Below are 23,940 nucleotides of genomic sequence, written 5' to 3'. Positions count from 1 at the left end.
CTGAAACGCTCAGTTCGAACTGGAACTGAAGTACCCTTGTAATAAATACATTAACCCCTTTTTCAGTGCTAAATTTAATCTGAATAGGGCTTTAATCAGAATTTTAGAAAGGTCTCAACAACAGAACTAGATTTTACTCAACAATATCAAACCATGAATAGTGTTTAAAGGCTCTGGAATCAGGAAAAATGAAGCCAGGATTCTTTTAAAACTTTTTCATTAATGTATTAAAAGCCCAACAGGGGTTGTTCAGAGTTGTTGAAATATAACAAACAATTAGTTACTTTTGAAAAAGTGATCCCAAACTTCTATAGATTCACAGTGTGTCATTAACTGTATACTGATATTCATTAGAGTATTAGGATCTACTACGTTTCCCCCCTGCAGTTGTTTTTAAAACGTGGCCTGGACGCTGAGTAATTGGGGGATGGATCTTATTTCGGGTGAAAATTTGCTGTCAGTTCGTAGTATGTCACGATGTAGTCCAGTAAATCCGCACTTTGCCTCGTCTTGCTTTGCCCCAGGCTCATCCTCTGAAGGCTTACGAGATACGAAATATATTACACAGCACTGACTGGTTGCTGGGTGCTGACTGTGTGGTTTGTTCCAATTTCTTTTCTTTTTTTTTTAACCCCCTACAGTTTTTTTTCCTCTACCCCTCTGTCTGTGGTTTTGTGTGTGTGTGTGTCTTTCTCTGTGTAATAAGACTCACACACACACACACACACACACACAAGAGCCCCGTCCTCCTCCCCGGAATAGCGCTGCCTGAATATTGATGAAGAGAGGTTGCGTAACAGCAGTGAGGGTGCATCTTAAAGTGAAGCTGGGGGCTGCTCATGAGACTGTGGAAGTGCTGCGCACAACACACTCTCATCCATAACTAGATCCTTATCCGTAGGAAAATCCTGCCCCAAATACTGAGTTTAATTCACTACAAATTCAGAAAACTGGAGTCATCTGATGTGGTTATGATCGAATATTAAAGGAGCAATATGTCATTTATTTTTCAGCCAAAAATTCATTCATTTATTCATTGTCTGAAACTGCTTTTCCAAATAAGGGCCACGTTGGGGCAAGAGCCTGTCTGGAATCATTGGGCAAAAGGCAGGAACACACCCTGAAATTAATGAATTCATTCATTCATTCAAATATGAAAGTATTAATTATGGCTAGTTCTGTGAGAGTCAGTGTGAAAGTGGAAAATATCGGTCTGAACCTGCTGCTGAAGTTAAAGTAGCATCCAAAGCAGGCGTATATATATATATATATAGCCATGTAAAGACATAAAGAACCATAATAGAGTGTTTGGGTAGAGTCAAATCTGTGAAGCTATGAACTATGGCCAGACTTGGGCCATAACATTCAGACCCTGTCTGTGACCCCAGGAGTGCTGATCTGTTTTTGTGAATGTGAGTGGCATAAACAAGAGAGGAATCTGATCCCAGAGCCCCCTTGCACTCCTGGTTTATGGTCACGGAGCTGAAAGAACAGGTCTTAACCCAGAAGATGGTCCCACGGAGGGGGAGACTGATAAGAAACCTTCAAATCTTGCTAGTGTCTGACAGCAGCTTGTTCTGTTTTTACGATAGAGGTTCCCTCCCTGGTTCCAGTCACGGACGATGGATGCTTCTCAAATTCCACCCCTCGGTTGCCTTTGTTTGGACATCAGTAGAGCTTCTTGGAATTGGAGCTGGGAATAGATCAGAATCCTTTATCTTGTTGTTTTTGGAATTTCTGAAATTGTTAATACCTGATTCTAATGACATTAACAGAAATAAACACACAACTATTTCAGGTAATAGACTGATCAAGAACAACATTTTGGGGTTAATTTAGATACCGGTGTCGACTGGGATATTTACTGAAGGATTCACTGTAAAACAGAAAAATAAATACACAACATGCCACAGCTGAAAGTGTCTGAAATGCATGGTTTCATATATTTAAGCCCTATTCAGATGGGATTAGTTTCACCAGTGGATATGGGGTTAAGTAATTATTACAGGAGTATCTCAGTAGATTTAATCCCATACAAATATTTCAGACATCTTTGCTCTTAGTGTGTGCTTCCATTTCCAAACACTAGTGCCATTTACCGACTGTAATACGACCACTAAACCCCAGGTTACATTAGGTTTTCAAGAACTTCTCAAGAACGGAGGAGCTGGAGGATGCATGCAATGTGATGTGATGTACGGTTTAAATACGATGATAAGCTCAGCTGTTAAACAGCGCATAACACTGGAATCCACAAAAAACAAACCAATGAATCACTCAGAGAGAGGACGGTTTTGTGGAGAACAGGAGACACATTCGTGTTATGAATGTATCCTACGCTTCTATTAGATGCCATCTGCTGCAGTATGGAGGACTGGAAGATAAGGTCACTGAGGGCTGGTTATTTGGTGGGTGGGTTGTTCACAGTGACTGCAGTTAAGCTGCTGTGTCTGATCCACACTGTGGGAATCTAGTAGCCACTTCGATCTGTTATTTATTTATTTATTTATTTATTTATTTATTTAAACCAATATTTCTTATCTAGTGTGACTCTTGTCATGTAAAAGTACTCAAAAATAGTCACAGTTAATTACAAGCACAACGGATCACATCCCATTGATTTCTCAAATCTGTTTTAACTCTCGGTCTGTTTATGTAAATGACCTGTGTTTTATCTCTGGGGATAAGGGACTGGTTTCCCCTGGCGACTGCTGCATTTTGTTTGCTGGGTACCTTGGCCTTCATGTGGGAGTGAGGTTTGCTCTTATCGGCCACGTGGGCAGTGTGTGTTTACTCAGTATGGAGCAGTGAACAGTGGAGGAAGGTGTGTGTGTGTGTGTGTGTGTGTGTGTGTGTGTGTGTTGCAGACAGAGGAGATTGAGCACACATACAATCATCTTCCCGCAAAGTTGCCTAGTCATTACTGGTTGCAGTAATCAGTAATTACTCCAGACTGGCCTTGTTCTTGTTGCTGTTTGTGCTCGTTTTGCTGAACGCTTTGTCAACGCGTTTAATGGGCATCAAACGAAGGGCCAAGCACAGCACCTCCCTTGATTTGTTGAGTGTCTGGGTGTATGTCTGCAGTAGGAGCTGGCCGTATTCATATCCCCGTTTCGTCAGTATCGCTGTAAATCCCACCAGTGATATTGGCACACAGATATGTTTTACATCACGGCAAACAGATGCCTGTGGTGTTCCATTCTAATGAACCGTGCACTTCAGAGAAACTGCTAATCTGACAGTCACCACCTGCTCATATCCATTCCAACAAACACTGATACACTCCATTGATTTTTTTAAACAATTACTGCTTAATAAAGTTATTTAAATGTGACATTCAGAATTTAAAGTAACACCTTTTTTTAAAAAAATAAAATCTGATGTGTTTCTGTGGATGTTTCTTTACTATTTGCTAATTCACTCTGTTTGCATTCTCGAAACCGGTCTAATGTGTTTTTACGAAGCCCCAGTGTCGTTAAATGGTTAAAAGAACAGTGCCTCTGTCTGGTATGCTGGGCTTTCTCTTTCTCTTTCTTTTCCTCTTCCTCTTTCTCGTCTTGATTTGTACTTTTCATCGTTTCAGTTGTTGTCTAAAAAAAGTTGAAAAGCACAAACCAAGGTGAGGATATGGCAAGAGGTGTGTAATATTGACTTATTTTTGGTTCCTGGGCTGGGGGCCTGTTGAGGGTGTGTCCGGCCCTGCATCTAATGATTCCATGTAGGCTTCAGACCTCTCAGACAACGTTGATCAGTGTTACGTGGTTACAGAGCCTCCCCAGAATCATAGACTGTAGGGAAGGGACACACCAGGGACAGGGCGCCACACACTCCTGCAGTCATCCACACACTCACACCTGTGGACACCTTCGCACAGTCAGTCCACCTACCGTCATGTCACTAAAATATGTAAATTTTGAAAGTAACAACAAATAGCAAGAACATCAACAGGAAAAAACGATGAATTCAGGCTGGGGTCGAGTTTATCTGTGCACTCACTTCGTCAATTACGTTTGCAGATTTTTAAAAGCCATGCTACGTTGATATTAGCATTAAATTATCTGGCAGTATTCTTCTGAGCCATAGCTTCAAAAGAAGTATGACTTCTTGAGAAAAGATAGCAAAAAGATCAGATAGTAGCCAAATGTTTGGAGAAAAACAAACCAAAACAAAACAAACACACCCAAGCATGGCCCCGTAGCCGCTACTCACGAACAACGTCTCGGCACTTGACAATTTCCAGTTTCATTCTTTTGTTCGATCATTTGTTCATTTTAAGCAACTGCTTCATGGCTGCTGTTCGCGGTTGCAGTGGGTCTGAAGCCTACACAGGATCATTGAATGCAAGGCAAGAACACACCCTGGGTAGAGCAGCAGTCTATCGTAGGGCGTCACACACTTCCCCAGTCCCTCACACCTTCACACATATGTATCATTTTGAATAGGTAATCCACCTACTAGCGTTTTTTTTATATAATTATTGTGAGAGTAAACCCACGCAGGCACAGAGAGAACACACCAAACTTCTCACAGACAGTGACCTAAATATTTGGAGTATTGAATATAATCTTACATCAATCATCAGTCAGTTAGAATCATCAGCTCTCAACTTTTTCACTAGTGTCCTACTTCGGCTCCAGCCTCCATCTGTGGACCAGCTGTGTGGCTGCTCGTGTTACCTGTTGTGCTGGGGTGGAATATGCACTCTGCAGGCTCTGTGGCATTTGGTGAATAGGCGAAGTGAGTGTCGTGTGGAGTTGCACTTTCCTCAGGCTGTATTTATCCACCCATGTCTCCAAAGTCTTCAGCTCTGGCTCTTATCAGGAAACATCAGGATCAAACAGGATGCTGCAGTGTGTTACTCACGCATGGCTGAAGAAATATAGCTACCTGAGTGGAGATATGCACAAAGACGTGCAGAAAGGCTGAGAGGCTGAGGCGGAAGTGGGTGACCTCAAGTTCGTGGGGATCAGCCTCAGCTGGGCACCACTGGCTGCTTGCCCTTTTCCTTACCCTGAGGAGGCGGCTGTGAAGTGCAAAAGCGCAGGATGCAACAGAGTGGCGGAGACTGTAGTAATGTTCCACAAGAGTGAATGGCAGCTATCGGACAGATGCAATTTGAGATACGACTGCTTTTCTATGAATTGGAAAGAGAAAAGTCTACCATGGATTGGTAACCAAAGATTGTCTGAAATGCTGCAGTCATTTAGGGACTGATTGGAACGAAGAGTTGAAAAACAGATCGAGAGCTACACATATTCAAACGAGTTGCTGGGATCATGGGGCTGCGATGACAGTTGAAATAGACCGTGGAATGGGAGTGCAACTTTTTTTTTGGCAGTGACTACCTCTTTCCGTCTTTAATTTTTCAAATTCTTTCCAGCACAGCAGGTGTGTGGAGGTGAAAAGTCTAGACTTCGGGCCAAGTGGCCAGCTTACTATGCTTCACAGGACAAATAAAACAGGCTTTATGCGGGACTTAGCCTGGAGTGTGATTAGGCGTAAAACATTGCCCCACAAGTCCAGTGTTAGTGCAGATCACACAAAGAACCCCTTTAGGAATACAGTAAAACTGATTACTTTCCTCTCAGCCTTGAAGGATTTTCTAGGACCTGACACTAACTGAAAGCTTCTGAAAGGGCTTTGGCCTTAACGCTTATAAAATGACAGTTAGACTCAGAGGATGTGATTCACTGTGGCGTCTGGTAGGGCACGTTGCCGTAAATGTCACCGCGTCCTCGCCCTTGTGCAAATGGCAGTGCTAATAGAAAACGAATTAGAAGAACTTGTGCATTTCAGTCCAGGTGAAATGTTAAAACCTCACCTCTTGGGGATGAATACACAGGGGAAGCTCTTGTTGTTGCCAAAGCCATGTTTCTGTGCCAGTCTCAAAGGAACAACAGAGCATTTGGCACTGTATAAGACAACAGACCATACTCCGATTACCCTGCCCTGCTTCTACGGCCTTCTTTTATTCACGCTGAGGATAAACAGACCATGTCTGATGCACTGTTGCCATGGTTTGCATCATCTGGTCTATTATAATGAGGTGGGTTAATATTTGATTGTGTGCTATGGAGAAAAGCAGTTAGGTAAAGTCGCCAGTAATTATCTTCACTGTTCCAGCTTGTAAGCGTCATTCATCCAATCAGAAGTTCACAAGCTGCTTCTTTTCATGTTTTGAGTTCTTGCTGAGTCAGGTATTTAATAGAGAGTTTTAGATTATATTATTAAGATTAGCTCAGTGAGTTGAGTCCATATTGGAAAACCTGTCTCTAGGAGAGGACTGAAGCTCATGCAGTAAATGCAAAGGTAATGGGGAGACAACACAAAATGGAGGCTTTGACTGAAGTAAAACTTCAGGGACATCAGCTGAAAAGCTAAGTAGCTAAACAGCTAAAAAGCTATTACAGTAGCTAGCATACATGCTATCTAAAATACATGTTAGACAGTTTTATTAAGTTGTTTTGCCTCTTTAAACACCAACTTTACTGCACATAGCACTTTGTGCCCATTAGAAAGACGGGTTAAATCTTAAAAGGCTTGTTAGTTGAAGCCGTGAAGGCAGTCCTCTACGGTACATGACCTTAGCAAACCTGACGGGCTAATCCACACATGTAAAGTCGGAAATGATGTGTTTTACTTGTTTACTGCCTGGAGAATTGAATGTATTTCATTAATGTTTTTCTTTTCTCTTGCTAAAATTTCACCAGGTTTTATGTTTGTTATGAAACCACATTTACACTGACACCTAGTGGCCTGGATGTATCAGAGGCCCTCTGCTAAAAAAAATAAAGAATTTACATGAGAGACCAGCTCTGTGAACTTTTTCATAGATATATTGGCTAAGTTTGTTGATCCCCCTTGGCTGACTGTAGCATCCTTGACCTCTGATCCTCTAGTGGAACACATACAATTTCAGATTGACAAGAAAACACTCTCCCGTGTGCTTTACACAGTGCTCTCAGGCTGTGTCTCTTCACAGTCTGGTGATGACTAGTGCCTTCATTTTGGCTATACTTAAGCCCCAGTGTCTATATATAGAATGTCAGGCAAATGCTAGACAGTGTCTCTCGTAGTTAACGACTCTTGGATCATCTTACTCTTGCAAATGGAAGATGTAGCAGGAAGCAGATTTGTTTTGGATGTCTCTTCGATGAAGGAGGACATGGATGGGATGGGAGATGATGCCAAAAAAGGCAGAGCCAGAAAGAATAATAAATCAGAAACAGAAGGATGACAAGTGACGTTTCTGGTTATTTTCGTCAGTGTTGTGTCTCTTTTTTAACTCTATTAATTATTATTAATCAATCTTAATTGTATCTAAACATATCTAATATTCTCTGAAGTGCAGGCGCTAATAAATGTCTTAATAAAGCAATGTACAGTGGGATCAAAAAGTCTGAGCAGATCAGTGTCTCCAATGTTTCAGAATTCTCAAAATATCCAGATTAAACAGAATCAAATCGCCATTATGACGATTAATGTTGATTAAATAACCGTAGCATATTCACAGTATAAAAGGTAGACTCCATCCAGCCACGTTAACATTACGAAAATAGTTTTGATAAGACCCTGTTACAGTTAATAACAAAACTACATTGCTGTATGTCCTTACAGAGTCTTTTGAAAGTCCTGTAAATGTGTGCACCCTAGCATTGGATGCCACACTTCTGTGTGAAAGTTAGAATAAGGTTAGTCTTCATAATCACTGAGGCATGATGCGTGTGACTGGAAGAGACTGAATGGTTCAGAAGAACAAATATGGAATGTTGCATCCTGGAGCCACGGAAGCAAGCACTTGTACATTTACATTTATTCCGAAAGACTGTCATGTTAATGATGTTACAATAATATGCAAACTCAATTTTAGCTTTCCCCGAGGCCTATTTATTACTGGGGTAAAGTGGTGTGTTATTTGTAGTGGCCAGCAGTGTTATCCACTATGCTACACCAAGTATATGCTGTATATACTGTGTATATATATGCTGTATTATTAGAAATGTCATTAAAATCATTATGAATGTGGCTATTAATATACAAAATTAAGATTTGCATAGACATATTTATTATGAATTATGAATTCTACTAGAATTACTACTATTTACTTTTAGTTCATCTACTTGTTTGCTTCGGATGATTGTTTTAGTCAAATCTATTTCTTTACCTAGTGCTCAAAAACCTATTTATAAACCCTTACGGTATATATTCAGTATAATATAATCACATATGCCTGTCAATATCAGTGTATACAAATACTGATGTTTACATTCTAATAGCGTACATTAATAAGGAGTATAATGTTTTATTATTATTCCATTTATAGAACTAATTCATAAAGCTCTGTGTGATATATTTATAGACGTGTTTATAATGATCTGTAATGATGTGTGAATAAGGAGTTCTGATGTTTTGTGAATGTGTTTATACGTGTTCTTATAGACACAGTGTTACTCAGCACTGATGATCTAGCCCTAGAATGAATGAGCAGGTAAAGTAGTGTTTAACAGCATCCAAAGGAAGTGAGAGGCCTTGTGTACAGGAAGTAGAGTAGATGCTGGAGAAAATGTTCAGCAAAATGAAAAGGGCTTGTTGCAGCGTGGTGGGCCGGGCTGATTTCACGTAAGACCGGTTCTTCTCCTGCTCCTCTGTAAGTTGAGCAGCTGTGTGAATGCTAACACATAATACGACTTTTGTTTTGGCTCTGTGGCCCCTATCATTGTGCTTCCGTCATGGATGGATTAAATCAGAGAAAAAGAAAGCAACAAATAAGATAGATACACAGATAGACAGACAGTCAGACAGACAGACAGATAGCTAGATAAACAGACAGACAGACAGAAATGACAAATGTGATAAGTGACTACATGTACAGTATATGGCACATACGGAAGTCTGAGGCCCCTAAGATAGTGATATATATTTAAACTAATGCCTCCTCAGTGAGTGTGGGGCTGTTATAAAGTTATATATAATCACAGTAAACACAAACAAATAATAATATAAAACAAATCAGAAATATGTTTCTCTATAAAGCAGTGGGTGAGAGTGTGTTTGAAGAACAGTGTTTTGTTCAGATTCTCCTTGATTTACATGAATTTGTTAAAAGTATTTAAAATCATTATTTATTCACCGTTAAAACTAGGCACTGGATGATCACCTCAAATAATACAGACTCCACGAGGAGAGACCTGGACAAAGTTAAACACATTCACACACAGAGGATCACACTGGAGGAATGTGACTGGGTTTATTCTAATGAGGGGGCGTTATTTGTTGATTGTTTGTTTGTTTGTTTATTAAATAAACACTTACTGCTCAGATACATAGCTTTTTAAATCTCATTATCTCTGGTGCCTAAAACATTTCCACAGCACCGTACATGAACAATATAATTCCATTAATGTACTACTTTACAATAAAACACTAATAAGAAAACGTGTCTCTCACATGTCTCTGAGAAAGACACAGACAGGAAATGAGGTGCATATGCAAATCAGTGGGATGAGGATGAAGAATCCTATAGTGGATTGTGGCGCTGTGGGTTTTAAGTGCTGTTATTTTTGTCCAAGTGCTTTTGGAGTCATCTTGAGTGCAGCCAAACCTTTTAATGATGTAAAGCGTAGGAGTGGAGCTGCTCATTCTTCTCATTCTGAGACGTTCTGCTTCCTGTACCGTTGCACTCTGCACACGCCACCTTGACATCTATAAAAGAATAATAATATAATAACAATTAGCTTTATTTTTAGAGCACCTTTCATAGCCGTAGAAGCACTAAGTGATTTAAAGACAGGAAGGAAAAGACAATTATTCACTGTTTTACAATACAGACAATTATACACAGTGATCTACAGTTACACGGATCAGGGCGACTGCTTTGAGCTGATACAAACTGCTTTATTCAGTTATTTCTTGTGGAACCAGTGCTCTACTTCGTTTGAATCAGAAGTAAAGCTTATTTCCTGAGGCTATTTCACCCCTGTGCTATAAAACTGATTTGGCCACATCCCTGTGGTTCATTACAGCAGTTTGTGATTCATTGTGTATATGAAACTACTGTTGGCGCACCCTCAGATGAATAAACAGAGCCATTTACAGGGTGCCTTGCTCAAGATTAATGGAGGGAAATGTCAACAGCAACGGTGATTAAATACTTAACCCTCTAATAGTGTGTGTGTGTTTTAAAGAAGCACCGTATCCACCAGTTAATGCAGGGTCAGGGTGGGTGTGTTTAAGCCCCGGACATAGTGCTAGTCGACGGCCTTCTAATCTGCTGCTCATTTCCTTGTTTTTGTTTAAATCTGTGTTGCCCCCAAGTGGAGGAGTCTGTGAACTGCACTGTGCGTTAGCTGGGCCTCGTGTGTTGTGACTGCGTCACCGGAAGTGAACTCAAGTGAACACAAACACAGCACCTACACCATGCCGTAAATGATGGTCGTTAAAGGGGAGTTCGGTTGTTAATATTTAAAAAATAAAAGTAATTCAAAACTGTTTGATATTATAGAAAGCCTTAGAATCTTAGAGAGTTTTTTTTGTCTTTCCAGAACTGTGACTCTCTATTCTTAGGCATTTTGTGATGTACAATTGTAGTAAACCAGATACATATATTTTGGGGTGCTATATTACATTAAAACAAACTCCACTGTTCCCTCTGCTGTGTGTTTTAAATGTAAAATATTTTATTTAAATGGCTTGTATTCACACACACACACACACACACACACACACACTCCTGTTCAGTGTTTGTTTCAGTGACACCTTGTGTCCTACATTTATGGTTCTACAAAGGTTCTGTTTGCTTTTTTTATGGTTACTTTTATTTATTGATGGAAAATGTGCTATAGCTGGTTCTGTATAGGGTTCTATACGGCACCAGAAAGGGTTCTCCTCTTGTTACACTATCTGTATCTGTTTTAACAGAAGAACCATATTTGATTCCATACAGAACCTTTATCTATATGATGTTCTACGTAGAACACGTTCTGTATTCAGAGATCAATCTGAAGAACCCCTTCACAATGAAGAACTCTTTAATCATGAAAAAGGTTCTACTGTAGAACCATTTTCTTTACTAAAAACCTACTGTAGAACCATGTTATTTAAAAATACATTTAAAGTAGAAGATTATTTATATAAGAATACACTTTCTTTTAGAGACATTTAACCCTTTAAAGGTGCTGCCTTTAAATATGAACAGTTTAAAGCGACAAATCTCTCTAAAGTTCTGAGTAGCAATGGATCTGTTTACCACACAGTTGCTCATTTCTACCCAATAATGATATCACAGTTTGACTAACTACCTCTTTTTCAGGATTTTAACTCTGTTTTATCAGTGACAACTCATTTAAAATCACTCAAAGAGCTCACTGTGGCTTTAGAGATGTCCAGACCACACCTTACCTGCTAGATGCCCCTGTAGCTGACCTTCATGTCTGACCCAGTCGTCCTCACCCAGTCTCTCCCCTCTCTCCTCCTCACCCTTTCCTCTGAGGACCCTTGAGGGAGCAGCTCTGTGCCTAGAGATGAGCTCTCTCTAGTAGGTATTTTTTTTTTTTCAGCATGCATTCACCTTCTGCACCCGCATGGTCCTGTGTGACGACACCAGAGCGACAGATCTGCATTTCAGACACTGACGCTGATAAAGGGCTGGCTGCAGAATTCTGGAGATATTCCATTCCGAAGATAAGCTGCAGCTAACCTCTGACCCCAATGAATTTCAGAATTGGCCCTGGTTAATTTGTATACATAGTTTTAATAACGTTGAAATCAATCAGCCCTTTATCAAGTGTCTAATGCAAACCTCAGACCTGGTCCTGCATGCTTTCAATCCAAGTGCTGCCTGTGACTCTTTGTGACTCTTTGTGGAAACATTGCTTGTGGGTCTCTCTCTCTCTCTCTGTATAATAAGTGGTGAATAGACTCATACAAACACATGTCACACAACTCAAAGTGGAGCTCAAGATGGCCGTACGCCAGATCTAATATGTTTTGTCTGAAAAATGAAGCCTCCACTGGATGTAAAGAATCCACAGGAAGGATCCACCTGTTGCGAAGGGGAACGTTTACGTTTGTGGTGTTGTGATCCTGCACTAAAGCTCAGACGCTTCAAATCCAGGGCCTGTCTCACAGAGCCTTATCTCTCACTGTATTTCTGTTCATTCACAGCAGTGAAGTCATTAACATTCTCCACAGCCAGTCATTTATTTATATAAAATGAGTTCCTCAAGGGTTCTTTAGTTAATGTGATGATGGTTCTAGTTAGAACCATGTGTTTTGTATAGAACTGCTTCCATTCTGATCCCCCCCCTGATGAAATGGTTCTTTAAATTGATTAAAAGGTGTTAACATGGTTCTACTATTGTTACAAAGTCTGATGTGATACAACAGTAGAACACTGTTTAGTGCAGTGAAGAACCATGCACACCATATCGTCCATTCATCAGAAGAACCATCCAGAACCTGTTGTTCTAACTAGAACCACCACCTTTACTAAAGAACCCTTGAAGCACCTACTTTTTAAAGAGTGTGGTGTAAAAGCTTCTCAGAAGAGTAGACGCTGTGGATGAGCTCCACTGAAGAATGATATTAGATCAAAAGAATTGTAAAGTTAAAACAACACTAGGTAGTATTTTTAGCTTAAAAGTACACCTTCAGTATAATTGTAATTCTTTTATTGACCTGTAAAAGGGACAGTAGAGGCTCTGTCGTCACTACTTTGAGCTCAGCACTGCTGAAACTGCACTATGTAACATTTGGAGGCAGGTAGGAAACCACCCCTTACCTCTCACTCCCCCTTGACTTTAGGACTGTGCTGTAAAAGTGAATTACACACTGCAGCTCTAGCAAAAATACCAAACATAAATGTAAATGTAAATCCTACCTAGTGTTGCTTTAAGTGGCTAAACTTGAAATCTTGCGTGGTGGGACAGGCCCCAGCTGCATGGCCTTTACAAAAACAGGTGTCTACCATTGCATTCCTGTACGCGACTGGATGCGATGTTTTAGATGTTATCTTGGGTTTTAAGATTAATATCTGATGCACGCTTCTGGATTTTCCGATGAATTCCATGTAAGTGTTGTGCCATGAGGGCAGACCTTGCATGCGTGGTGCTGGTTTTGCATGCGATGTTGTCACAGCAGTGTTTATCAGGAAGCAGGACAACAACTTTGAAAGCTCATCTCTTTCTCTTTTTCTCTTTCAGGTGTGGTTCGAGAAGGAGGACGAGGAAGAGGGGGAGGACGGGGAGGAAGAGGGAGGAGACTTTAAGGGCAGTATCGCTTTCTGCTTGCAGGTGGAACACGCAGGCACTCGTACGTACTACTTCAGCGCCGACAGCCTGGAGGATCAGGAGGAGTGGATCCAAGCCATGAGTGAGGCCGCCAGTGTCCACATGTGTCCTCCAAATAGGTACACGCTGAATGGAGTGTACGCCTGCCTGATTTGCTTGAATACTTCTGTTGTAGTTCAAATGTATCCATGGAAAATGTAAATAGTTCTTAAAAGCTGGATTATTAATAGGGATTCATTTCCACAGCAAGTCTGTACAGCATTGTACCTGTCTCCAGGTGTTGCTGCTTTGAGTCTGCCAAAGTTAATGGGTTAATAAGGCTAAATGATTACTAAACCTATAAACATTATATATGGATTAACCTAGTGTGACCCCTCAGACGTTCCAGAGTACTCCAGGCGTAAACACAGAGGCTCACATGAACCTTCCTGTTCAAAAGAGAGAAATTAAATAGCTTTAAAGGTGCAGTAAATAAGATTAAGTGTCATCTACTGGTGAGGTTGCCACTCCTGCACTGGCAGCCGCTGTCGGACGAGGACCCCATTCCTCTTTAGATATTAAAGGCTTGTTTTAAACTAATGAAAACAGAATTATTTATTGTTACTATTCTATATTCCATTTCCGCTAAACGATCCCCCTACAAACAGACACACTGCACATTTAAAGCAATACCTCCAGCACCTGCTGCAGGCTATTTTGTAAACTGTTGGTAAATCAACAAGCAGCAAACTAACAAAAGCAGAGTGATGTGAACAGTGACTGTTCCCCCCTCAAGCCTTTGTTTAACAGTTTATCTCAGGTGTCTTCTTTAGTTAATGGGCTGCTCTCTACATAAACTAGCCACAGCTTTAAACTCTCTTTTTTAACGTAACAGTTTTAATAAAATAAATACTACAGATGTTTTGAATAGTGCAGATAGCACAGCTTTAGTGCGGTTTTGCCCAGGCTTCTTTATAAATACGTCAGCAAGAATGTGTCAGCGATTCTCCATTGGCCCAGTGCCAGTGATCTTTACAAAATGACTTCTTTATTTAAGAGTGTATTGCCCTACATTGGACACTCTTATAACTACAAACCCTTTCTCACTGTTATTGAGTTTTCACTGAGTTTTCGCTGGGTCGTGGGTTGTGTTCTGCAGGAACTCTGAGCCCATCTCTAGAGAAGAGCAAAACCACATCATGGTGACCAAAGGACCTGAGGCACGCGACAACGGTGACGACATCCAACGGCCTGAGCTGCCAGAACCTGCCAGACACGGTGTGAATGGAGTGGACACTAGAGAGACTCTGACCCCCACCACCCCCCTGCCCCCGGACATTGGGGAGAGGGGAGGGCCACCCCCTCACCATCCCAATGGTTGGGGCAACTACGGGCCGCCTAATGGCCCCGGCTACTCGTCCCAGGACAAAATCAGAGAGGTGAGGGAGGTGCAGCCGGATCCCCAGGAAAACGTGGTGATGAGGAGGGGTTTCGTGCCTAGGACAGCCCCTGAGAGACTGGCACAGAGGAAGAGCTCCATGACTCAGCTGCAGCAGTGGGTGAACCAGCGAAGGGGCATGACTCCTCAGGAGGACATGCGCAGGTGAGAGAGAAGGGAGGGAATGTTGAAAGTGTTATTGAGTGAATTGAGGATGGATTAATAATATTACTCATGTTCTAAGTCCTTGGAGAACCCTAAAAAAGAACATCTAAAATAATGGGTGTCTCTGCTCCTGTGTTCCCTCACAGTTCGTCACGGTACTACACAGTTAACCGTGGGGTGTCCCCTGACTACTATGGCATGTACGGCGGTCCTCCCTACGTGGAGGAGTACCCCCTCTACCCCCCAGGTGTCCGGCCCGAAAGCATCTGCTCCATGTCGGCCGCGTTCGACCGAACGCCCCTGCGCTGGACGGCGGAGGAGAAGCGGCGGTCACTGCGAGACGGCGTCCTTTACGCTCCACCCAGGGAGCCTCAGTGGATGATGGGCCCACCTGGTTCACACCCTGGATACTACTCCCAGCTGGAGTCAGCTCAGGGCTCCATGAGACGTCTCTCGCTGCAGCCACGCTCACGCTCTGTCCCCCGGTCACCTTCCTCTTCATCAGGAGGACCGTACTCACCAGGACCTCATAACTTTGTCTCTCCTGCACGGTCGCCCAGCACTCGCTTCGACAGAGTTCCTGGCCGGCTCAGAGAGGAGGGCATCTACGCTGACCCCTCGGTTTATGGCCTGCGAAGGTCCCTCAGTTCCCCAAAGGTGAGCTTGATTACCTCTGGCAATGTGTCCGCTATCAACCGTGTGTGTTGCTCGTTCCTTTCCGGTTTCTCCCTCTTTGTGTTTTCCTTTCCAACAAGTAGCTTCTGCCGCCGTTGGGAATAAGGTTAAATAATGAGCACTCTGGTCTGCGGCCTGGTTTTATACACAAAGCCATGCTTTAAGCTCAATGGCCCGAAGTTAAAATGCTATCAGCATCTGTAGTTTTCATAGACCTTTGATTTCGTTTGAGACTATGACAGTGGATGTGAGAGGTTGGAAAATGGTTAAGAACAAACTTTACAAGTGGTTTTAGACGAAAAAAACTTAGACAAACTTGTTTAAGAGATCTGTGAGTGTGAAGAACCTTTTAAAGGCGTAAGAATCCAACACTCAGCCTTTCTCGTCCTTTACCCATTTAACCGTTTTAGCAAAAATGGTTCTTTACGGAACCAAAAGTGGTTCTTCTATAGCATCGCACAAAGAACCTTTTGCAGCACATTCATTTTTAAGAGAGTTCATACAGGCCCTAGACGATAGTTCCTTAGTGAACTCATCTTGTGTTTCTGGTCTGATTTGTAGTACGATTTTCCTGGAGATCGCCGTTCTCTCAGTCAAAGTGTGTACCACTACAACTACCCAGCCTCTCCCTCCCTACACAGCAAAATGGTACGTCCCAGTAATTACTTCCATATTCACGGTCACCTTCAGTCCGGTCAGATTAGGATCGATGTTGCCACAGGTGCATCTCATGGCTTGTTGCATTAAGACCTACATTCACACTGTTTGCAGTGGCTTTGCTGGTGGAGGGTGCTTGAGTGACATTTGATAACGTGTTTGTGTCTCTGTGTTTGTGCATTTTTGTCGTGTTGTCATCTCATCTGTGATATCACTGTTGTCTTTAATGGTCATCTCACTGTCCATTCTCTCTTTGGAATGTCTCTCTGCATGTCTGATGACCTCTCTCTCTCTGTCTCTTCCTCCTTCTCTCTCGCTCTCTCTCTCTCTCTCTCTCTCTGTGTGTGTGTGTGTGTCTGTCTCTCTGACTGTCTCTCTCCCTGTTTCTGCCTTCTTTCTTTTTCCATCTGTGTCTGATGTTTCTTTGTCTCTCTCCTTCTCTCTTTTTTCTGTTTTTTTTTCTCTGCTGTTCTCTCTCCCTCTCTTTCTCCCTCACTTTCACTCTCTGCCTTTGTCTGTTCTTCTGCATGTCTTACTCACTCGGTCTCCATCACCTTTCTGACCTTTCCCTAACTGTGTCTGTCTTCCTTCTCCTGTCTCTGAAACATCTAACTGTGTGTCTGCTTCCCTTTTATATTATTACTTTACTCTGTCACACAATATATCTATAACTGTCTCTGTGGCCGTTGTCTGGCTGACTGTGTGTGTGTGTGTGGGTCTGTCTGTCTGTGTTTGTGTATATATGTGTATGTGTGTGTGTGTGTGCTGGGGATGCTCTGCTGCTGTGGTGACACTGTCTGCTGCTTATGATGTGACTGACTGGCCTCACTGCTGCTTCTGCTGCTGCTGCTGCTTCATCCAGGAGGATATATTAGACCTGCAGCTACAGAGAAATCTGGAGTATCTTGATCAACAGGTAAAACCCTCACACGGCACAACTGCATTAAACCTTCTGTAAAAAACAAGTAAATTCAAAGGAATACTCCTGCATTGTCTTAATTATCAGTAGCACACTATAGGATTCAAAGGGCCCTAGTCATATTTAATCACCCAAACAAATGATAAACAGTATTTAGGAGACTTATAATTTAATGTATTTTCTAATGCAACTGATTTGAGATCAAGATTCACATTGCTTTAGAGTCCCTGAGTGAATTGGCTTACATTCCATAGAGTGGGTCGACCACATGGGAGCAGCCATTTTGAAAATAAGTTTAGTACAGTATCTCAGTAGTGCTAGCTTTGTCATTAAAAAAAATTTTTTTTGGGGTCTTCCAGTAATGGGAGTAATTAAAATAAAAGTATCTGTAAAAGTAGTCCACACTCATCTGGCAAATTCATATGATAAAGACTATTATGTTCATAAAACAGCTACGTAGTGAGTTTGGAGTCCTCCTTATGTTTGGTACAAGTGTGTACTTATGAAATGTAAAGCTGGAGCTAACAATGCGGTGTAAATTCCTCAGGCCATGTTCAGTGTGATCATACTGTCTGTTTTCACTTGCACTAAATACGTCTTGTTGTGCCACTCTCACAGTCACCGTCGTCCTACACACGGTTTCTCAGACCCCTCCCCTCTGTGTGACGGCCTGTTTCAAACGTAGTGTAGAATAATAATAATAGAAACATATATGTGTGTGTGTGTGTGTGTGTGTGTGTGTGTGTGTGTGTGTGTGTGTGTGTGTGTGTGTGTGTGTTTCTGACAATTTATAACAATGTCCCCAACACTGGGAAAGTGAAGCCAAACGTGCTCCATCTGAAACACGTTTTAGACTGCCACTTATACTATGTCACTGAACAGCCCCATGTGCCATGGAGAGTACCACATGCCCAGCTCCCTGACATCAACTGGGAAACACTGGTCCTGGAGACATCACTGGGGATTAAACCCCTAGTCAAACCAGATTTAAGTTACTGGACATAATATGAGGCAGATATGTGCTACATTAGCCCTGTAACTCCAGTGTCTCGGCTGATCATCTACACTTGAAATAAGGGGAAAACGGCTTGTCCAACTGTCCTTTAAGCTCAAATAATTGATTCCCTCTAAGGGGTTAATGTAGAACTGAGAAGAATATGTAGCTAAGAAAACGTAACCCAACATTCAGAGCCCTGGCCCTCCCAAGCCCCTCTTCTCAAAGAATCTCCGCAAATGACAGTGTGTTTGCTCCCAGGTTATGGAGGGAGATCGCCTAATCGGCATGGTAACCAGAATGGTTGAACGCTCCTCTCCCAGAGGAAGGCTTTTCCCGCAAGTAAGAGAGACTGGAGTGGTTTAGAAAGGCAGGCTCTTAGAACAGACCTTGTCAACATTGTCTCCCAACACAGGCTTTTATTTCAGCCTCTCACCCTCCCCTCCAAGGCTCAAATGAACGCTGTGCTGGTACGAGTTTGGCAAAGGCCAGTGGCCCACGTGGAGCCTGCCTCTCTCCTTGTTCTTTGGAAATGTGGCATGCTGGATGTTAGGTGCCGTTGCAGGAATAGCTTTTATGGCTATTTTTTCAAGGTTGTCAATATTTTTTTTCTTATTGCTCCCAGTGAAGCTCTTTTCACTGTCTCAGTTATTTTTCAGTTGCTGAAGTTTTCGATTCAACCCATTTCAGTGTTTCAAGATCTCATTTATGGTGTCCATATGTTGTTCTGTGTCACATTCTTCATTTTTACGAGCACTGTGTGTTCCTTAGCCTTGTGCTGTTTGTGTGTGTGTGTGTGATATCTGTGATCTCATTCGTCTTCAACAAACTAACATCACAACCATGAACCAAGCATACTGTGTTTACACAGTGCGGCTCCATCATTTTGCACATATTGGAATGGCTTGTGCTGATGCATAACACAAGTGCATTACTGTCTGTGATCATTTTCAGTACTTGGCCAGTGCTTGGATATTGAGTGAATTGGCTGCAGAGGCCACTCAAGCATTCATTTCCCTTTATTCCTTTCCTTGTTTATGGTCTAGGTGCCTCCTTTCCATGATATTTACAGGGATCTCCATCCTACATTGAAGCTCAATGAGATTGAGACCAGTGTAAGTCACAATCCTAATGTGCTTCATTTTTGGGATTCGTTCTAAACCCACTTTTGAGATGTCACTTATAAATAAAACGATGTTTTCTCTGTGTACAGAAACTGCTGAGTCGCTTGTGTGAGCAGAACAGGCTTTTGAAGGAACAGGAGATGGTTGTTCATCGACTGCGGATGGACAAGGTACGCTCAATCCTCCTATTAACCTGCAGACGTCTTTCTCTAGAGAGGTCTTAACAGGTACAATTCCCTTTCTTGGGTCGCGTGTACTCACACTTCACAGGATAACCTCGAGGGGGCGCTGGTGGCCACACATCAGGAGATGGAGCTGTACAGGACTCAGCCACTGGCCATGGAGAAGCTGCAGCTGAAGAAAGAAAGCTTACAGAACCAGCTCATCAACATCCGGGGAGAGCTCTCACAGGCGTCCAGCGTAAGCCTGGTTCTAAATAATAATAATTATAAAGATTATAAAATCATTGAAGCTGGGATTATTAGTTGAAATGTATATTAAATTATATTTACATAATTAAATTAAGTTGACTCCATTGGAATTTATTTTAAACACAAAACAGCAATTTTGTATTAAAACATTAATAAAGTCACAAATTACATTTACAGTGGAATTATTACAAGTGACATACATTATGCACCTCATTAATTTGCCTTGCTGCAGCACCCCCGGTCCCACATTAGCTCTGTGCCACCCACTGTCTGGGCATGCCCACCAGTCTGGGAACCACTGCTACATGTAATCAGCAAAAAATAAATATATATACACACATATACAGGGGTGGGACAATGAAAGTGAAACACCTGGTTTTAGACCACAGTAATTTATTAGTGTGGTGTAGGTCCTCCTTTTGCGGCCGATACAGCGTCAGTTCGTCTTGGGAATGACATACACAAGTCCTGCACAGTGGTCAGAGGGGTTTGAAGCCATTCTTCTTGCAGGATAGTGGCCAGGTCTCTACGTGATGCTGGTGGAGGAAAACGTTTCCTGACTCGCTCCTCCAAAACACCCCAAAGTGGCTCAATAATATTTAGACCTGGTGACTGTGCAGGCCATGGGAGATGTTCAACTTCACTTTCATGTTCATCAAACCAGTCTTTCACCAGTCCTGCTGTGTGTATTAGTGCATTGTCGTCCTGATACATGGCACCGCCTTCAGGACACAATGTTTGAACCATTGGATGCACATGGTCTTACTGGTGCAGTGTGCAGTTAATGAAGGTTGGCCACCAGGCTGCTCCAATTTAGCCATGAAACCTCCCACACTACAATAACAGGTGTTTCACTTTCATTGTCTAACCCTTGTATCTGACCTTATGCATAGTCAGTGCATAGTGCTTCAACAAAACTCTGGTCTTCATAGGCCCTGACTACATCCAGAATGGAGTTTGAGGCTCTGGAAGACGAGGTGAATGCCATTCACGGTGACCTGTGGGAGCAACTAAATGCTGGAGGACATGTACGTGCATCATCATCATCATCATTAAGCTCACACTGATGACTTTAGGGCTGTGTTCAGCATTCTCATTAAGACCTGGCTGTTTAACTATGAGCACACCTTTGTATGATTTTTTTTTTTAATGGGACTCCTCATTAATGAGTGTTTTTGCAGTGACATGACAGTTTAATTCCAGTGACTGATTGCTTCCTGTAACCGCTCTAATAAGTTTGGCTAGAACAGTGAACGCTGCGGTAATAAGAAACAACCGCTCTGACCTTGATCGTGCTGAAATGTAACATCAGAGAGTCATTATCAAGAAATCACACATTTAATTTGTTGAATAATTGAAAAAAAGACATCTTCACCCTTCAGTGGGAAGTTCGACATGTGATCAATTATTGATAATCTCTCATTACAATTTCATGAGCGTAAATATTCATTTTCATGAAGTTCCTGACAGCGCTTATGAATAAAATAAGTGCTGGTGGCTGACACAGACGGTGGGGTTACAGACCCTGAGTAATTCATTAAGGAGGACGTGTCGTAATGGTCTGGGGATGCAGAATTAAAACAGCTCTTAAATGTGAGTTCGAGGGCGTCAGTTGATATAAACGCTGGGGGTATAACTCAGAAGTGTTATACATTTATTAAAAGCAGCATTCTCCTTTAATTTCCCAGAGTGAACTGATTCACCAGCATCTACAGAAAGAGTTCTGGAGGGTTCAGGATGTGCTGGAGGGTCTGCACAAGAATAACCCGTCCCGAGGCACAGATACAGCCAAGCACAGAGGTCAGCTCAATGCCCTCATTCGACACCGGCGCACATCTAGACCTCTGAATAATCCTATTTGCATTTTGGTGTTCTCTCTTCTGATCTCTTGCTTTGCCCTCAGCAGCCAGTGGGGCGTCTGGCTCATTCAGCACCAACAGTCCAGCCAGTCCCCTGAGTTCTGTGAGTCTGACCAGCCCACTCAGCCCTTTCTCCCCAGTGCCCGGCTCACAGACCTCACCCACAAAACAGCTGGCCACAGAGGTGAGCTGCAGCACAGTGCAGTACGACACAACACATGCTCTCTTTCTTAAATGTTTTAACAGCTATTAAAAATGGCTTAGCTACGTACTGCTAGTTTGTAGACATTATTCATTTGAATTAAACGGCTGTCTACATGATGTAGAGTTAATGAAATAGACTGATTCGTTATATTATGGTTTCAAGGCATTTGTTGAACTTCTGTTAACCCTTTCCGCACGCCCCCTAGTGGCCATGCCACTTGCAAGATGGAAATAACATTTCCCCTGTTTTAAATCTACTGATAGAGGAGTCATGGCGTGTGTATTTTCATGCTGCGTAGAGTAATATGTAATAGAATAAATCAGAGGAGAATCAGTGCATTCTGTATGTGACTATGACTCTTATCTCTGTAGAAATTACACACAAGGCTGTCTTTATGTTTTTTTTTTTTTTTTTTTTTTTTTTTTTTTTTGTCTGAGGGAGCGTGAGAGCTTAATCAGAGCATTGTTTTTATTGGGAAGACATTATGCCTGTTTTGTTTAATTGGAGTAACTGTGTCCTGGGGTTGTGTGTTCAAACCATGTTCGGGCCACTCTCTGTGAGGAGAATCCCAGAATCCTCCCAGAATCAACAATATATTTATTAGTGGATTAGCTCTGTGAAATTGCCCATAGTTGTGTGTGTGTGTGTGAGAGAGAGAGAGAGAGAGTGACTGGGTGTGTGATGGCCTGTGGTGTACTGGTGCCCTGTCTAGAGTGTGTTCCTGCCTTTTGCCCAATGATTCCGGGTGGACTCTGGAGCCACTTTCTTCAAGGATGAAGCGGTTACAGAAAACGAATGAATGAATGAATATGTTAAATATATTCCTACAGTTTTCTTTAATTCATTCATTACATTCCAAATACCCACACACAACCAGGAAGTGTTTACCATCTCATTAAGAGTGAAATCTAACTGAAACGACAGAAATGGCAACCACTGGGCCCACTGCGGAAAGGGGTTACGTACATTTTTCCAGACTGCGATTTGAAAGTAATTAGTGCTCTTTTAATACTTGCATAACATTTTCTGAACTGTCAGTCACTATTCAGAATATGTTCTTTGACACGTAACTTTGTCGAATGATGAACTTGTCATAAATGCATGATGGTTGTTTTTGGCTCTAATGACATGTTACCTGTCTTCTCAATGGCTGTGACCTGTGACCTTGGTCTGCCTTAGCTCTAGGTTCTCTATTATTCTGCTTGTGTACAAATGCTAGATGTTATTGTAGGCAAACTCCACCCTCGCAGATCCCCTCCAGAGCTGCTTTTTTAAAAAATTTTTTTTTAAATAAAATCAATGCGCTTTTCCACCAAAAGAAATCAGCTTCATGAACCGGTTCTGTTCCTAATTCTTGGAATCTTGGTGCCCTCAAGCTAACGTGGGGTCGCTCGGTTCAGCGTCGCCAGAGATTTACGGACATGTCATTGGTTTGATTTATATGTAAATGTATGTGTAAATGTTATTGAATTATGGGCCCGTCCTGAGGAGCAGAGGAAAGTAGCCAACGCAGCTCAGGCGCAGCCACAGAATCACACACAGAGCACCTTCCTGTTTTATTTCCTTGTCTCTTTATATAACACAGTACATTATAAATGACCCTTCCGCATGTGATATCACTTTATTTGAGGCTCTGTGCTCTTTCTGGAGCTTGTTACCTTGTTTTTTAAGGCATGTGTTTATCATGTTTTGAAGTTTTAATTACTTTTGTCAGACACTTTTAATCACATGGAAGGTTTTTTTATTATTAGCAGTGAATGTGTGTTGGTGCTATGTGTGCAGGTCAGTGTGAATGAGTCAGGGCTTCATCCCTTTAAGAAGTAAAAGCAAATATTCCATGATCCTCTCCGCTCTCAGCTTGGCTTTAGTCACTCCTCCTGATGCACAGCTCTCTCTTCCTCTTCTCCCTCTTTCTCCCTCTTCCTCTTCATCTCTCGCTACCTTCTTCCTCTCTGTATTCTCTGCCTTTGTTTCTCCCTTTCTCTTCTCTCTGGCTCTCTCATCTCACTCTCTTTCATTCTATTGTAAATCTCTCCCTCTGCCTCTGTCTGTCTGTCTCTCTCTCTCTCTCTCTCTCTCTCTCTCTCTCTCTCTCTCTCTCTCTCTCTCTCTCTCTCTCTCCCTCTCTCACCCTTCCTTACCGTTCCAGGACATTGGCCCCCCTCGGCCTCCACTCCCTAAGTCTTACCAGCCCCTGGAGTCCACCTT

At 42.2% G+C, this 23,940-nt stretch overlaps 1 protein-coding gene across 1 annotated transcript in view; it reads left to right on the top strand.

The window, feature by feature from the left end:
- plekha6 (pleckstrin homology domain containing, family A member 6) overlaps window positions 1-23,940 on the top strand; it is an 86,404-nt gene that overhangs the window by 49,729 nt on the left and 12,735 nt on the right. Inside the window, exons 7-17 of the mRNA XM_066670427.1 lie at window positions 13,200-13,405; window positions 14,425-14,868; window positions 15,015-15,525; window positions 16,105-16,191; window positions 17,063-17,116; window positions 19,160-19,228; window positions 19,327-19,407; window positions 19,508-19,657; window positions 20,601-20,696; window positions 21,357-21,468; window positions 21,572-21,711. Of these exons, the coding sequence (XP_066526524.1) occupies window positions 13,200-13,405; window positions 14,425-14,868; window positions 15,015-15,525; window positions 16,105-16,191; window positions 17,063-17,116; window positions 19,160-19,228; window positions 19,327-19,407; window positions 19,508-19,657; window positions 20,601-20,696; window positions 21,357-21,468; window positions 21,572-21,711 (1,950 nt within the window). The remainder of the gene's footprint in view (window positions 1-13,199; window positions 13,406-14,424; window positions 14,869-15,014; window positions 15,526-16,104; window positions 16,192-17,062; window positions 17,117-19,159; window positions 19,229-19,326; window positions 19,408-19,507; window positions 19,658-20,600; window positions 20,697-21,356; window positions 21,469-21,571; window positions 21,712-23,940) is intronic.

Source organism: Hoplias malabaricus, chromosome 5 (genome assembly GCF_029633855.1).
Source record: "Hoplias malabaricus isolate fHopMal1 chromosome 5, fHopMal1.hap1, whole genome shotgun sequence".
NCBI classification, from domain to species: domain Eukaryota; kingdom Metazoa; phylum Chordata; class Actinopteri; order Characiformes; family Erythrinidae; genus Hoplias; species Hoplias malabaricus.
This window is presented reverse-complemented; position numbering and strand designations above follow the sequence as displayed.